The sequence below is a fragment of the Pogoniulus pusillus genome, chromosome 4 (genome assembly GCF_015220805.1).
Source record: "Pogoniulus pusillus isolate bPogPus1 chromosome 4, bPogPus1.pri, whole genome shotgun sequence".
In the NCBI taxonomy this organism is placed as follows: Eukaryota; Metazoa; Chordata; class Aves; order Piciformes; family Lybiidae; genus Pogoniulus; species Pogoniulus pusillus.
Window position 1 is genome coordinate 16086841 of NC_087267.1, and position 15143 is coordinate 16101983.

The 15143-nt window shown below is 37.3% G+C and overlaps 1 protein-coding gene across 2 annotated transcripts in view; it reads left to right on the forward strand.

Annotated features, from left to right (window-relative positions):
- Window positions 1-15143, forward strand: part of MON2 (MON2 homolog, regulator of endosome-to-Golgi trafficking) — a 78944-nt gene that overhangs the window by 21787 nt on the left and 42014 nt on the right. For both annotated transcript variants that reach the window (XM_064142244.1, XM_064142245.1), the window contains exons 4-14: window positions 466-597; window positions 3457-3586; window positions 4590-4687; window positions 5307-5432; window positions 6121-6315; window positions 7033-7157; window positions 7447-7586; window positions 10355-10508; window positions 11029-11261; window positions 12645-12726; window positions 13951-14132. In XM_064142244.1, the coding sequence (XP_063998314.1) occupies window positions 466-597; window positions 3457-3586; window positions 4590-4687; window positions 5307-5432; window positions 6121-6315; window positions 7033-7157; window positions 7447-7586; window positions 10355-10508; window positions 11029-11261; window positions 12645-12726; window positions 13951-14132 (1597 nt within the window). The remainder of the gene's footprint in view (window positions 1-465; window positions 598-3456; window positions 3587-4589; window positions 4688-5306; window positions 5433-6120; window positions 6316-7032; window positions 7158-7446; window positions 7587-10354; window positions 10509-11028; window positions 11262-12644; window positions 12727-13950; window positions 14133-15143) is intronic.

A 15143-nucleotide genomic window follows, 5' to 3' on the forward strand; every position in this document is an offset into this window, starting at 1 on the left:
TAGTCTATGTGATAATATTGTGTATTGTATTTTTGTTACATCTTACTTGTAAAAATAAGTTAAAATGGATGCACATTCCCTGCAGCTGTCATGGTATATTATGCTACTGTGTATATAATGTGTTAAGAAGCTGGTGAAAATAATACTGTTAAAATACACCTTCAGTTGTGCTTGCATACTGTAAAATTACACTAGTGGGATATCAGTTCATTTTGGTGGTAAAATGTTTCCAAGTAAAAAATGAAATATGCACTTTAATATGGACTACATGTTAAGATATTTCTGCTGTAAATTCTGTAAGAGTACTTTGGGAAGCTTGTGCCAATTAAATTGGCTTTATGTTCTCAATGGTGTAGACAAACAGGCAAATTCAGTTATGATCCGCATTTCTGAGAGTGATATTCTTACATGTGTAGATATGTACTTGATTATCTTAATTGTTGGCAACAAATTATTTCTCTGTAGGCTGCAGCAGGAAACATTATTAATATGCTTTGGCAACTGATGGAAAATAGTCTTGAAGAACTTAAATTGCTCCAGACGGTTCTTGTACTTTTAACAACAAATACAGTCGTGCATGATGAAGCACTGTCCAAGGTAAGAATTTGTTAGTACCAACTGTTATACTCAAGAATTACAGGGAAAAAAATTACATATGAAGAATTTGGAAGCAATGGAAGAGGAGGGGGATTTCTTGATTCTGTGTCCTTGGTTTTATATCTAGACTCTGAAAACAGATTTCTTTTAGCTTCCTTTTCAATTTATTTTTTTCATTCTTTCACAATAGTGCATTTCTGACTTAACAGGAGCTTGAATTAAAAAAATTCTGAGCCAATTCCTGTCCTTCTCATCAGCCAAATTCATCATATGTGCCTTTTCAAACTGAAATCAGAGCTCATAGTGCAGTGTTAAGTTCTCACTAGTAAAGCAAATATTAGAAGAAACTGCCTGACAACCTGCCTTGGACCTGTTTTTGAAGCAGTCCAGTTCTCTCTCTGACACTTTTCAGTCAGAACTGAAATAACTTTATTACATGTTAACATTTTGAATATAATGTTTCAAATTAGACAAAAAAAAAAAGGATTTTGATCCAGTTTAATCTTAAATTACTGGACTTTTCTTAGAAGAAGCAATATTGTTTATCCATCCAGGAACTGTGAAACTGTTTTAAGTTCCTCTTCTACAGGTAATATTTTTTTCTCTTTAGGTTAAGATTGATTTGTTTAAAACCAAATAATTGTTACACTCTGCTTTCAGTGTTTAATATCAGATCATTTTTTAAATTGAGAACATAATTGAAGAGTATTTTTGGTGATATTCTGTTCTAGTGGAAAGTTTTGAGCTTGCTTTCTGTTTTTAATGAAGTGACTTCATAGATTGGTAAAATGTTTAGGTACTATTTTTTTATCTACTTAACCACAGGAAGGAAAACAAAACTAAGTTGCAAAGGTCTGATGAAAATTTATAAAGCTTGTAAATAGCAGAACAGAAACTTGCTGAGGATTGAGCAGTTTGTCAGTAGACTTTTTTTTTACTTGAGTAGCCAGATTGTGCCCAAGACTTCACCACTGTCTTGTGTCTTTTGTCCAAATAACACTCACTTTCCACTTGAAGTGCTGTGATTTTGGGCAGAAGCATGATTTTTCAAGAAAATGGGAATACTTTAGAAAGTGGAATTGTCAGTTACGAACTGGGTAACAGATTTCTTTCACCACCTGCTACCTTATCAAGTGTGAATCTAGGCTCTAGAAGGAGACAATTGCTGTTTAAGTTCACCATATCTTTCCTTTCTGCATATCATGTATCTGCTTCTCATCACTTGCCTGATTTATTCTTCTCTTGCCTCCATATATCCACCGACTTTTCTCTCTTCCTCTTGGATTCTTGGCTCTGCATCCTATTTAACTTTTTTTGTGTGGGGGGTTCCAAACACATTTTTCAAAATGCTTTATTCATTTCTCTAATACTTATCTGCTGTAAAATTTCCTGGTCTTGTCTAAGGCCTGAAATTGCTAGTTTCTCAGTTACCCTTGCCAAGTAACATTACTATTTGGTTAAAATGGCGCAATGGTTTGTTTGGAGTTTTCCTCCTGAGATAATTTTGAGAAATGTCTGAAAGTTGAATGTTTGGTGGATTTATTTATTTCTTGTCCTCCCCCCCATAGTAACAGATTCTTAGAGAAAATCAGTTTGAACCAGACATGTGTATTCATGTTTCAGCTTGAGTGGTTTAAGAAAATGACTGGTAAACCATCTTTAAAAACCTCTTCATACAGGCACTGATGTTAGATACTTTTATTTTTTTTAATTGCCAAAGTGAGCAGCTCTGGTACCAGCATGATCTGTAGTGGGACATTTCAGTGTGGATCTCCTGAACCAGAGGAACCTTAGTGGGACCTGAGAGAGTTGCAAGGAGCCTCTAGTTTGTGTAACAGCAGAAAATGGGACCTGGGCGCAGGCAGGAGCAGTGGTGGCCAAGCTTTTGCCTACCTCTGAAAGAAACTCTTGGGGAGCACGAGGGACTGGGAGCACTGTGAGCAGGATGTGGTGTGGCAGTTGGCATGGAAGGGCCTGTACTAGGCAAATGGTTGAACTTGATGATCTTAAAGGTCTTTTGTGACCTAAAGAGTTCTATGATTCTGTGATTAAGCTAGAGAATCATACAGTTTCTTCCAAAAATCCAGAGATGAATGATTGTATTGTAAAATTTCAAACTAACATGGGGATACCATCTGAGCAAAGCCCAGAAGTTATTTACAAGAAGGAGCAAAAGAAAATTCTCAATCTTGTATGGCTTTGAGCATGTAGAGCTGTGGACAGGTGATTGAGGTTCATGGAAGTGTAAGAACATGGAATAAGGATGAAAGAATAAGAAATACAAGTTTCACCACTCATACAGGTGTTACTTTTCACAATTCATTATAAACTAAGTATTAAACTATGTGTTAGAGGTTATACAAAATCTAGTGGGAAACAGTAATCAGGTCACTGCCAGCACAATGACATGCTAAAATATGCACCTCTGAGAAGGCTAATAGCAGTGGAGGCAACATGGTTGTGAAAGTATTGTGATTAATGTAGGACAGGAATGGCATTTCAGCTTCAGAGGTGACTGACCTTTCTGTAATTAACAGTCTAATCCTAATGTCCTTTTGAAGTAAGTATTCATACAGGTTGTTTTATGTGCTTGATTACTGTGTGTTCTCTGTATGACAAGTGCAGTTTTATTGGCTTACTGTAACATCATCAGTTAAGAACACGTCTAGATTCCTTTGGGGGAGGATTACTAAAGAGATTTTTAGCTGGGATAAACTGTAACATTTATCCTCGTTCTTCAAATATAAATTATTTAATCAGGTTTTTAACAGGCAACCTTTTTGACTGCGTAGTAGAAAGCATTCTTCTCTCAGTTAAAAGATGTGTTGTTATAAGGTGATTCTTTGTTTTTCCTTTCAGGCAATTGTGCTTTGTTTTCGACTGCACTTCACAAAAGATAATATCACAAATAACACTGCGGCAGCTACAGTGCGGCAGGTTGTTACTGTTGTATTTGAGAGAGTGGTTGCTGAAGATGAACGATACAAAGGTGGGCACACTTCTTATTCTGCTTGCTTGTATTAATCTGTTTCCTTTGGACACAACAAATGTTTATCTTAGTAGATAAGGAAGTATAAGAAGTCTAGAAGAAAAGATTGAAGTTATTAATTTTTACTGTATTTTATATGTTTCCTTGTTGTAAACTGGATTTCCTGTTGCGATCTCTGGTCCAGTCCCTGGTTCAGAGGCCATTTGTGATGAATGAATTTATGAACCCTGTTGCTGCTCCATAACAAAATCCCAGAAATGCAGAGAGTAGAGGATCTCAGAAGTCCTTCATTATGGCATTGCAGAATCCCTAGCATCACAGAGGCCTGTAGCAGAAGTCCCAGAATCGCTGAAGTCAGAACTCCCTATTGCCCAAAACAGCTGTATTTTATAGTATTACTTATCTTGCACATTAACTCACTTAACCAATAGAATTAAGCTCTGTATACATGATAAAAATATTCCCCTATGAGAGTACTAAAAGTAAGTCTATGTAAAGAGAAGTCTCAGCACACCTGAAGGTCTGGCTTCTGCAGAGTATTTTGTTTCTGCACTTGGGCAGTGTTTTGGTTTATTCTGCATAAATAAGTTTGCAGCTTGTTGTTGTTTGCAGAAAGAGCAGCTGCCACTTTTAGTTGTATTCAGAGGAGATTAAATCCTTAGCCATTGTGTCAGTCCAGCAGTGTATAAAACCTGGAGTATTTTTCAGGCAGTGAGAACTGTATTCAGAGTGAGTATTGTATTTGAAGTTAGAGTGTCATTTATGATGAAGATAAATTAGATTACTGATATGTGATAGTACTGTTGAAGAGAACAGGTTTTGGAAAGACATACTTGGTATTGATGCTGTTTGGTATTCAATCTAGTCTTTATTTTTGTGATGTGAGAAGTTACAGGAGAATTACCTGGCCATTTTCCTAGAATCTTTTTGTTAGGACACTTAATGCATACTTGATTTGCAACATTTCCTTTGTCCACAAAAGTGCTTTTTTGTTTTTACGCAGATACTATTGACCAGCCAGTTGCAGTTCAAGGAAATAGTAACAGAAGATCTGTCAGCACACTGAAGCCATGTGCTAAAGATGCATATATGCTTTTTCAGGTAGCTGGGGAGCATCTGCAGTTATTGTTGGGTTCTTCTACATCTGTATAAGAAATATAAAAAAATCACTGTTGGCATATTGACAAGGTCCTCCTCAGGCTTTCTTATGTGCATTTGTTGTATTTGGCAATGATATGCTGTATCCTAGTGGCATGATTGGAAAATCTGGACTCTTCCCAGTGACTTTGGAAGGTGCTTTACTATAAATCTTAAATATGCCTACATTAAATTGAAGATTCTTTTTTCTGTGAGCCAAACTGCTGTTGTAGTTTGGTCTTGCGTCTTGTGCTTTGCATTGTATATTTGAGTGTATAATGAAAAGTGGTACTTATATTCTACACACAGAAATCTTCTTGACATAGCAAATTCAACAGTCTTGGATGTTTTTGAGAGCTGGAATGAATGTGGTTGGTATACTTGCAAAGTGTAGAATATCTTTTAAAAAGTTGTTCTTGCCTAACAATGTATGTAGAAGAACTATTTGAGGAAAAAGGGTGGAATTGGAAAATTGCTGATTACAAAAGAGCAAGATAGTGTATATTTTGTTGTAGACTCAGAAAACTTAATGCTGCTACAGGACTGTGCAGAGAGTGTAAATGCTGGTTTATTTCTTTTTAAGGATCTTTGTCAGCTAGTTAATGCTGATGCTCCCTACTGGCTCGTGGGTATGACAGAAATGACCCGGACATTTGGCCTTGAACTTCTTGAGTCAGTCCTCAATGACTTCCCACAAGTGTTTTTGCAAGTGAGTAGCTCTTGGAGGGAAAATAGAAGTAACCTTTGCTTTCATGGGTAGTAAAATTTACACTTTATTAACTCTTTAAGTTAACCCCAGTAGTACTCTTCAGAAGGACTTAGAGCTTTTACATGCTGAGTTTCTGTGATGAAAAGTAACGTGGTCTTTTTGCCGGTGTTTTTTTCCTGTTCACATACACCTTGCTTGTATTTTTGCATCTTGTGGTGCATGTTGTACTCTGTCACCATTTTTATCTCCTCCAAAGATGCATTTTCTTATCTTGCCTGATTTATGACAGCCTGCAGTTTAGTTTGTAGCATTGTTATTTCTACAAAACTGTTAGCCTCACACCACTTGGAGAGCAGCAAGATTCACAGATATGAATGGTGTGGATCTACTGCATATAAAGAAAGGCACTGTTATCCTAAAGGAAAATGTATGATGTATTAACAGCCTATTTCAGCTTGCAAAGTACTAGAGGGATACATAGTATGAACTGGACCACGTCATTTCATCATGCTTTCAGGTAGCTTTGCAATGTTGTCTACTATTCTTCCTTTCCATTTCCCAGTATGTAATTTATACCAAGGTTTACATGGACTTGTTAATTGCAGTGAAGGTAAATAACATGCATAATCAGAGCTACCGGTGACAGCTAAGAATATCTGATTGCAATTTGTTCTGTTTTCTTTTTCAGCATCAGGAATTCAGTTTTCTTCTCAAAGAAAGAGTATGTCCTCTTGTTATAAAGCTGTTCTCCCCAAATATCAAATTCAGACAAGGTTCCAGCACATCATCTTCCCCAGCACCAGTAGAAAAACCATACTTCCCCATCTGTATGCGTTTGCTGAGAGTAGTTTCTGTTTTGATTAAGCAGTTTTACAGTTTGCTGGTAAGAATGTGTTAAAATTTTCTTTATGCAATTCTGTTTTTCTACATATATGCCAGTACCATGATCAATAATAGTATTAACTAGTTCTTGGAAACTACATATAGCGAAGAAAGAAGTCTAAATATTCTTCTCCTTTGGCATGTCTTTGTATTTGCATGTATTCTACAGGTATGATTTTTATTAAATATGGGGCTTGTATGAATTCTCAAACTAGATTAGCTGTTTTCTGTACATAAGGTTCTGAGAATCCTTTGATCTTACGTTGTTTCCTTTGTTTAGATAATATTGATTGCTGTGTCTAGTTAGTATTTGCTAAGAGGCTTTTAACTTACATTACTTAAGCTGTTGACAGAGTGTGCATAAAACCCCACTTGTTCAATTAGTTCTTACCCTTAGAATTTTAGATATTTGCTTAAAAAATTTTTTTTTTTACATTTCATTTGTTTACTGTAGCACATGTAGGAACTTTTAATGTCCATGAGGAATTTAACTCCTTCAGTACAATTGCATGGGTGCTGTTAATTTGGCAAAAATAATATGATTATTGTGTAATACTGAAAACCATGGGTTTTTTTAGTAAATGCTTGCTGAAAAGCTTCTTTAGATCTCATGCAACTTGCTGGGATAGGACTCCTATGATAAAGTGGAAGTTTTTGAGAAATTATTTTGTAGGAGGCTTTTTCTTTTCATTTAATGGCTATAAACTGTATCTTTTAGGTAACAGAATGTGAAATCTTCCTCTCGTTGCTGGTCAAGTTTCTGGACGCAGACAAACCGCAATGGCTAAGAGCTGTTGCAGTGGAATCTATTCACAGGCTTTGTGTGCAACCTCAGCTATTAAGGTATTAGATGCATTGAGTTTCACTTTTATATAAAATGCAAGAAATACTTTTATTTTGCTTTGGTGGTAAATGGTTCCCAGAACATTGTAAATATGTAGAGTATTCCAAGCCTGCTCTATCTGACCAATTTCAAAGGAACATCTGTCTAATCCAAAATACCACCATTTACCTAAATCTTTGTAGCTAAAATGTGCATTTAATCTACAGTGAGGAGGGAAGTTGCTATTAAAATATGGTGTTAGTCCCTAATTTGTGAAATATTAACTAGATTTTATAAAATGCTTTCCAGGTCCTTCTGTCAATCGTACGATATGAAGCAACATTCCACTAAAGTTTTCCGTGACATTGTGAATGCATTGGGGTCCTTCATCCAGTCACTTTTTCTTGTACCGAGCACAGGGAACACCTCAACAACACCAAACCAAACTGGTAAGGCCTTGTCCTTACTAACACTTCAAATTTCCTACTATCTCCTTGTAATCGTAAGTCCTAGTTTGATACAGTATATACAGGTAGCTTGTTAAAATTCTGTGTTCACTGAGATGAAAAGCTAGCTTAAGACAAACAAGTGTTTCCAGGTCTGGTACAACAGATGATTTTTATCTACCTGTGTTGTGAAGCAGACGTAGCCTCCAGTCAGCCTCCCCCGTTTATTTCTGACTCTGCAATGTACCAGCTTCTTGGTTCACAACTTTTCAGAGGAATGTGAATTTCTAATTTCTAACAACTTTGATTTCTGTCTCCTGTGTGAGGATATCATTTACAGCAGTGTGCAGTTGAAGTAGTTGAAACGTTTGCTTCCTCTTGGGTAGCCATAGCTAATTCTTCTGGATGTTGAGGGGCTAAACTGGACTGAGGAAGCTGAGGTAGAAAGAAAGCTCTGTGTTTTACAGATGATCTGTGACTTTTCTGTAGGCTGAAAACAGTCACTTACTTAAACAGAACTTGACTGTCTTTTTCTTACAGCCAGGATTCTGGCATTTCACTAGGTATAAGGAGAAGACAGGTATATAGAAAGAGTGGTACATTGAAAGTGTGGTAGAAAGTATATAGAAGAAATGGTCCTCCTGTTAATGCCTTTACAGGTGTTTATGTCCCTGTCAAGGCATTCTGCTTTTTCCCATGGTTCTGAAGGCAGAGGCCTCAGCAACATTATTATCTTAGAAGATATTATTATTATCTTAGTAGAGATAATAAACAGCTAAGCTAAGTATAATCATTATCTATTATATCTACTATTAGTTTAGTAAGCATTAAAACGTACTATTTTCAATGTGCACTTTTATGAGTTAACTTGTGAAGTCTGACATCAGGCTTGATGTAGATAACATGAAGATAACATGAAGAAATTTGTGTCAGTAGCTGTTGTTCAATAGCTGTCATAACATAAACTGATAGAACACTTGTATTAGCATTATTTCTGGGTTAGTTTAACCTGCTTAAGATAAATGCAAAAACCACTTTTTATTATGTAGCATGCACATGGGAGAAGCCATTCTAAAGCACGCTGCTGAAAACTTACATTTTGCCTTCAAGTGAAACAGTAGTACATCAGGGTCATACCTTTAGTGTCCTTTCTGTGGTTTATTGTACCCATTTTTCTGCTTTTACTTTTCACTCCTTCATTCTGCCTGTTTCTTCTGTTTATTTCTGCCTTGTTTTCCTCCTGTGTTTAACACCCAAAGAGCAAATCAATGCAACCTGATTTTTGGACTGAATTTTCTGATTTTAACAATAGTCCTGTCGTAGCAGGCTGTCTTATGCACCTGTAGTTAGCTTTTGAGTCTCAGTTTTGCAACAGCCTAGCTATTTTGTAGAAATGGAAAGCTGTATCTGTCTACATTTTGTGTAATTTTTATTTTACTTGTGTAATAGGAGCCTTCCATTATCTGAAGAGGCCCTACAAGAAGGCTGGGAACGGACTGCTTACAAAGACCTGTTGTGATAGGGCAAGAGACAATGGTTTTAAAGTAGAGAAGAGTAGATTTAACTTGGATGTTAGGAACAAGTTCTTTACCATAAGAGTAGTGGAACACTAGAACAGGTTGCCCAGGGAGGTAGTTGAGACTCCATCCCTGAAGATATTCAAGGCCAGACTCAACAGGGCAACCTCATCTAATGGTGGATGTCCCTGCTTACTGCAGGAAGTCCCTTCCAACCCAAATCATTCTGTGACTCCATATGATGTAAGACTTTTTCTGCTTTAAGGAGCTAAGTTGATATAAAAGTAGTCACATACCTGATTGTTCAGTGGGGTCCCAGAAAATGACACCAGTGTAACTGTGTTTGTTAGTGGCACAGTGGGTTAATCATTTCTGTTTAGCACTATGATTTTGTTGTTGCAGTCTGTTAAGCTTTACCATGTTTAAGTGTATACGTAGACTTCTGCATGTATTCATAGGGCCTAAATTAGTAATTTAGTTTCTCTACACATTACAAGAGAGTACACCAACATGGCAGTTGTTAAACTGATACATTAGTCCTAAGGACTCTGCCCTTCTCTCCCTATTGTCTGTTTAGAGACTCTAAACTTCTGGTACTCACTCCTAGAGAGTACAGACTCTATTCTGTGTGTAGGAAGCCTATATTTACAGAATTCCTTGTGCTTCTACCTGCCTTTATTTTTTTACTTCATAAACTGGAAGGTTTGTATTGTCTGCTCTTCCCTGATGTGGTTTGTTTAATTTTATCTTGTTACCTTGACATGAAACAGGTTCAAATGTCACAGCTCTCTTCAGATTTCTTCTTGACCTTTCACATTTCCGAAGTGCTAATCTTTGTTCTTGGAATGGTTAACCTTTCTCCTTCTCCTGAGTTCTAGATACAAATATTTTTCAGATAATCCTTAACTTTTTAAATATCTCACTCTTCACTAAAACATATTGTATTATTGAGACCATGTATGTTTAGCTTATTCACAGAATGTTACTAATGCTGCTGCTCTTTTCACAGAAACATTCTGACTGAAAATAAGGCAGTTGGCATCAGTCATCAGCACCTTTTAAACTAACTGATCTGCGCATAAGATCATGGTTCAGACAGCAGAGGGAGCTCAAAAATAGATTTTGTGGTGTTAGTGTTTTTTATTATCAAGCAAGGCCTGTTAGATTAATCCATGTATCTCAAATATAGGAAAAGGATTTTTGCTGTTCACTCAGATTAGATTGGTTAACTTATCGCTTTGTTTTTCTGAACAGGAAGCAATGCATTGGGGAATACTGGCTCAGCACAAACGAACCCAGGAATTCCTGGAATGGGAGGAGGTACAACTGTATTACCTGCCTTTGAGTACAGAGGCACCTGGATACCTATCCTGAATGTAACAGTGCAAGGGAGTGCTAAAGCTACCTAGTAAGCAACTCTTACCTTTTGAAAATGTATATAGAAAATATTTCTATTTTCAACTTAGTGGTTTAAGAAATTTGTTTTGAATATTGAGGTCATCATTTCACTGACATATATATTATTTTTGTTGATGCAGTAAGGCATCCTGAGTTGTTGCTATTTTATCTGAATGCTCTTGATTCTGATCCAAATATCTCCTATGGTTTAGCTGGATTTTTTTTCCTGCCATACTGTTGCCCTCTTGACTCTTTATTTTGAGGGCTCACTACAGTATTTGAGGACTTTGGAGTGTCTTTTGTTAGGTTGTACTCTGGATTTGTGCCCTTTCATGTAATATTTTATGTAGTGACTCGTTTAATGACTTAAGAAGGTTTTTTTCTTGAGTTGCTATAAATCTTCAAGGATGGTATTTGGGACCTATTACTACTTAATGTTCCTTTGGAACCTTGTTGGGTTTTTTTCTGTTTTGTTTTGAATCATACTGGTGCTGTTACACACTTAGTTTGTCATACTTTCAATTTTTCAGTTTGGAAATGCTGGACAAAGTAGAGCCACCTACAATTCCTGAAGGCTATGCCATGTCTGTGGCATTTCACTGTTTACTTGATCTTGTCCGTGGTATTACATCCATGATCGAAGGAGAGCTGGGAGAGGTAGAAACAGGTGGTCAAGCCACAGCAGAGACAACTTCCTTACCATCACAGTCTTTGGAGCAGCAAGACTTGCAGTCTGTATCTGACCAATCAGAGAAAGAACTAGGTATGTGAAAATGCAAAGACTATATAAAATACAGCACTTTACTTAAAGCAGGATTAAAACAGTTCATGCTTTGTTGGTTACATTTATTGTTTCTAAATTGCGTATACAAAATTTTAATGATGTGAAGTTTTAGTAACAGAATAACCACAGTCTCAAAAAAAAATATTTGACTGGGTGTACTGCTTCTGTCCTATAGCACCTTAACCATAGTCTCTTTCTAGCCTATTAATACCGTTTTACGTGTACGTACATGAAACGTGAGGGAGAGATGACAGGCATTCTGTACCCCAGAACTGTTTGCCTTCCTGTGTCCTTAATTCACAGTCTCAAGTTGTGCCGGGGGAAGTATAGGCTGGATGTTAGGAGAAAGTTCTTCACAGAGAGAGTCATTTCCCATTGGAATGGGCTGCCCAGGGAGATGGTGGAGGCACCGTCCCTTGAGGTCTTCAGAAAAAGACTGGCTGAGGCACTCAGTGCCATGGTCTAGTTGAGTGGATAGGGCTGGGTGCTAGGTTGGACTGGATGATCTTGGAGGTCTCTTCCAACCTGGTTGATTCTGTGATTCTGCTTACTGAGATCCAGAGTCGCAAGAGAACCTGACTGAGAGAAATGCAGCAGTTAGGACCATTTAAAAAGAAAGTTCTATTTCTAGTAACGAAATAAAAAGCTCAGCGCTTTAATGGAGAGTTTTTGAATGAGATTGAAGTATTGCGGTGGTTTTGGCCAGTGTCGCAGGCAGTGCACGCAGTAGCGCTGTAGCGAGATGCTCAAGCTGCGGAAGGTGGGGCGAGGAAGGGACTTTGTCCGGGTCTGGGTCCGGCCCCTGCGCGGAATGCGGAGCTCTCCATGGTCCTGCAGGGCCTTACTCCACACCGGCCCCTAGGCTCTCGGCATGGCGAGCGGGAGGGTGCTGTGGGAATGATAGGAGGCAGTAGGCCTGTTAGACCTTTAAAGCTTTTTTTCTTATTAAACTGAAGAAATGAAACAATACAGAGAATAGCAAATGCTAGTGGAGAGTGTTTTTCCATTGCTTCAAAATGTCAGTTTCTTGTCCCACATTTATGCACTTCTGAATTTTTACAGACAAGGTTTAAAAATAGTTATATTTTGTAAATTTTTTTTAAATTATTGTTGGAGATGTAGTTTAGAAGAAGCATTACAGTGGTGACATTTTCTACATTAGCAGTGTCACTTTAAATGCAGCTGTTTCAATGGTGCTGGTGGGAGTGTGCTTGTTTATACACATATACATGTCTTTATAGACATACATGTAAACCCCACAATTTAAAAGCAGTAGCAATCATTTTGATTGTGATGCAATTTAAAGTTACCGAGTTAAATACTGTATTTTTGCTATAAACAAGTACATGTATTTCTTTCAAGTTAGCAGAGCTGTCTGGGAAGAAATGGTGAATGCTTGTTGGTGTGGTCTTCTGGCTGCTTTATCCCTTCTACTTGATGCAAGGTATTTAGTCTATCTTTCTCTTGTTTTTTCAAAGATGGCATTCCTAGCTGTGTTTTTAACTGAGCTTTGATACTGGTCAAGGCAACAGTTGCATGACAGAGTGTTGTTTATGGCATCGGAGCAGACAGGTTTATGGGTTAGTGATAGCTAGACTGAGTGAGGATCTGTTAGGAGTAAATAACACTGAAGTCTTGAATCAACCTTTAATATACTTAGAGGATAATTATTTTTTTAAAGCTCACATTTAAGCCAAATTAAATGATTTTTATACCTTTTTCTTTTTGTCTGAATGTTTCAACATTCAACTCACAGAAGTGAGTCTACCCTAGCCCTGATTACAATTGATAAGAGACTAAATTGTAGCTTGGTACTTGTTAGCAATATGCAGTCTTTGAAGTGGAAAAGCTGTTTACAAGATAATAATTTAGGTAAAATAATTGTCTCTTTTTCAAAGAGTCTTTTTTTTGATCAAACACCATTAGTGCTAAATACTCCTGACAGTCCCCTTTCCCAAATTGTTCAAAACTGAAGACCAAGTTTTTAGGAAGTGGTTCTGAAGAACTTTGTTGTGCTTAGTCTTCAGCATTTAGAGCACTGTCAAGTTTAAATGCGATGGTTTGGTTGTTACCTTTCCCCCACTCTCATTAAATCATCCAGACTAGACTTAGCTGAGCTGGGAATTAGAATGAAGCTTTATATTTACAGCTTAGCACAATACACGAGCAAATATTTACAATATATACAGCTATATACAGAAATATACAAGTTAAAAAAAGTAAGACAGAAACACAACACCCTTCCCAGAAACCAGAGTCCCCAGGAGAGGCTCCCAACCACCCTTCCACCTCCTTTCCACCCCTCTACCTTATCCCATATTTTGTTGTACATTCAAGGTGAGTTTGGAGAATCAGCCAGGGGAGTTATGAAGCAAGTGGATTAGACAGCAGGTTAGAGAGAGAAGTGCAGGCAGCCAGAGCTAGAAAGCAACTGTGTTATCTATATTTATGATCTTGTTTTTATACATCTCAGCAAGCCTATGAGTGAAGTAGACATCACCATTGTTTCCTTTTTGCAGCCTACAATCTAATTCTTCTCACCAAAATATCCCAGCTAGGCTCAAACTAGTACATTAAAGTATATGTTTTCACTGCTTTCAGTTTTGATTAGCTGCTTGATTATGTGCCTTGGATTAATTCTTACTAAATGATGTGTGTGCTCTTTCAGCACTGATGAAGCTGCCACTGAAAATATTCTAAAAGCAGAACTGACTATGGCTGCACTTTGTGGAAGACTGGGTCTTGTAACATCAAGAGATGCCTTTATCACTGCCATTTGCAAAGGATCCCTGCCTCCTCACTATGCCCTTACTGTATTAAACAGCACAACTGCAGCTCTGTCCAGCAAATGTAAGGGTTTAGGTTCTCCCTAATTTTGTTTTCATGTATTGTCTTGCAACCTCAAATTTCTCTGGGTGTGATTGCAAAAAACATGAGACTGTGGTATTTGACTATACTAAGTTATGTTAGAATCCTCAGACAGGATCTAGGCCACCTGCTTTCCAGAACTGGTTAATCTTATACCATCTGCTGGTTGTCCACTTAGTCAATGTAAAACCTGCAGAATGCTTAGGATGTTGGAAGTTTGTATTCAGAGGAGATCTGTCTGTAATCCTAAAGATCTGTCAGGATATATAATTAAGTAATTCAAATTCTGAAATGGTCTCTAGTCAGTTAGGATACTTAAGAATTGGCTAGAACATTCTGCATTTGTGGTGTACTTCAGTCTTTTCTACACTTTTCTAGTGGTGGTACTACTTACTGTGTAAATGGAAGAGCTTAAGTTCTGAGCTCTGTTCAGTTTACAAGAAGAAGCTTCCCACATCCTGAGAGAATGTTGTAATTCATGGAATATAACAGTTGAGAATATACTTTGTTTGTAATTTTGAGGAGAAATTGTGTACAGAGACATCCAACTGCACAGAGAACGTACAGGTCAACCTGACATTAGACCTCTTAGAAGAAACCAAAAGTACCTCATTGTGAGAACAAGGACTGGTACCTTTGCTCCAGCCCACAAGCCAAGTGTATTATTGGCTCATAAGGCAGTAAAGCAGTATGCATAACTGAACTACATGTATCTCTATAGAAATGAAGCAGTTATTTTATATAGTTAGTCTTATTTCTACAGGTGAGTTATAAAATGGCTGTCCTGAAGCCCTATATTGGAAAAAAAATCATAATATAGCATGACACATCATGACATCTTCATTTTTAGAGTACAGAATTACAATAGTAGCACATAATGGTAGCATTTAACACACAATTACCCCAGATAACTGTGTCAAGACAAAGTCTAATGCTCATATCTTACTGCAAATATTCAACCCTCACCATAAGATGTATTTATTGCAAGCAATA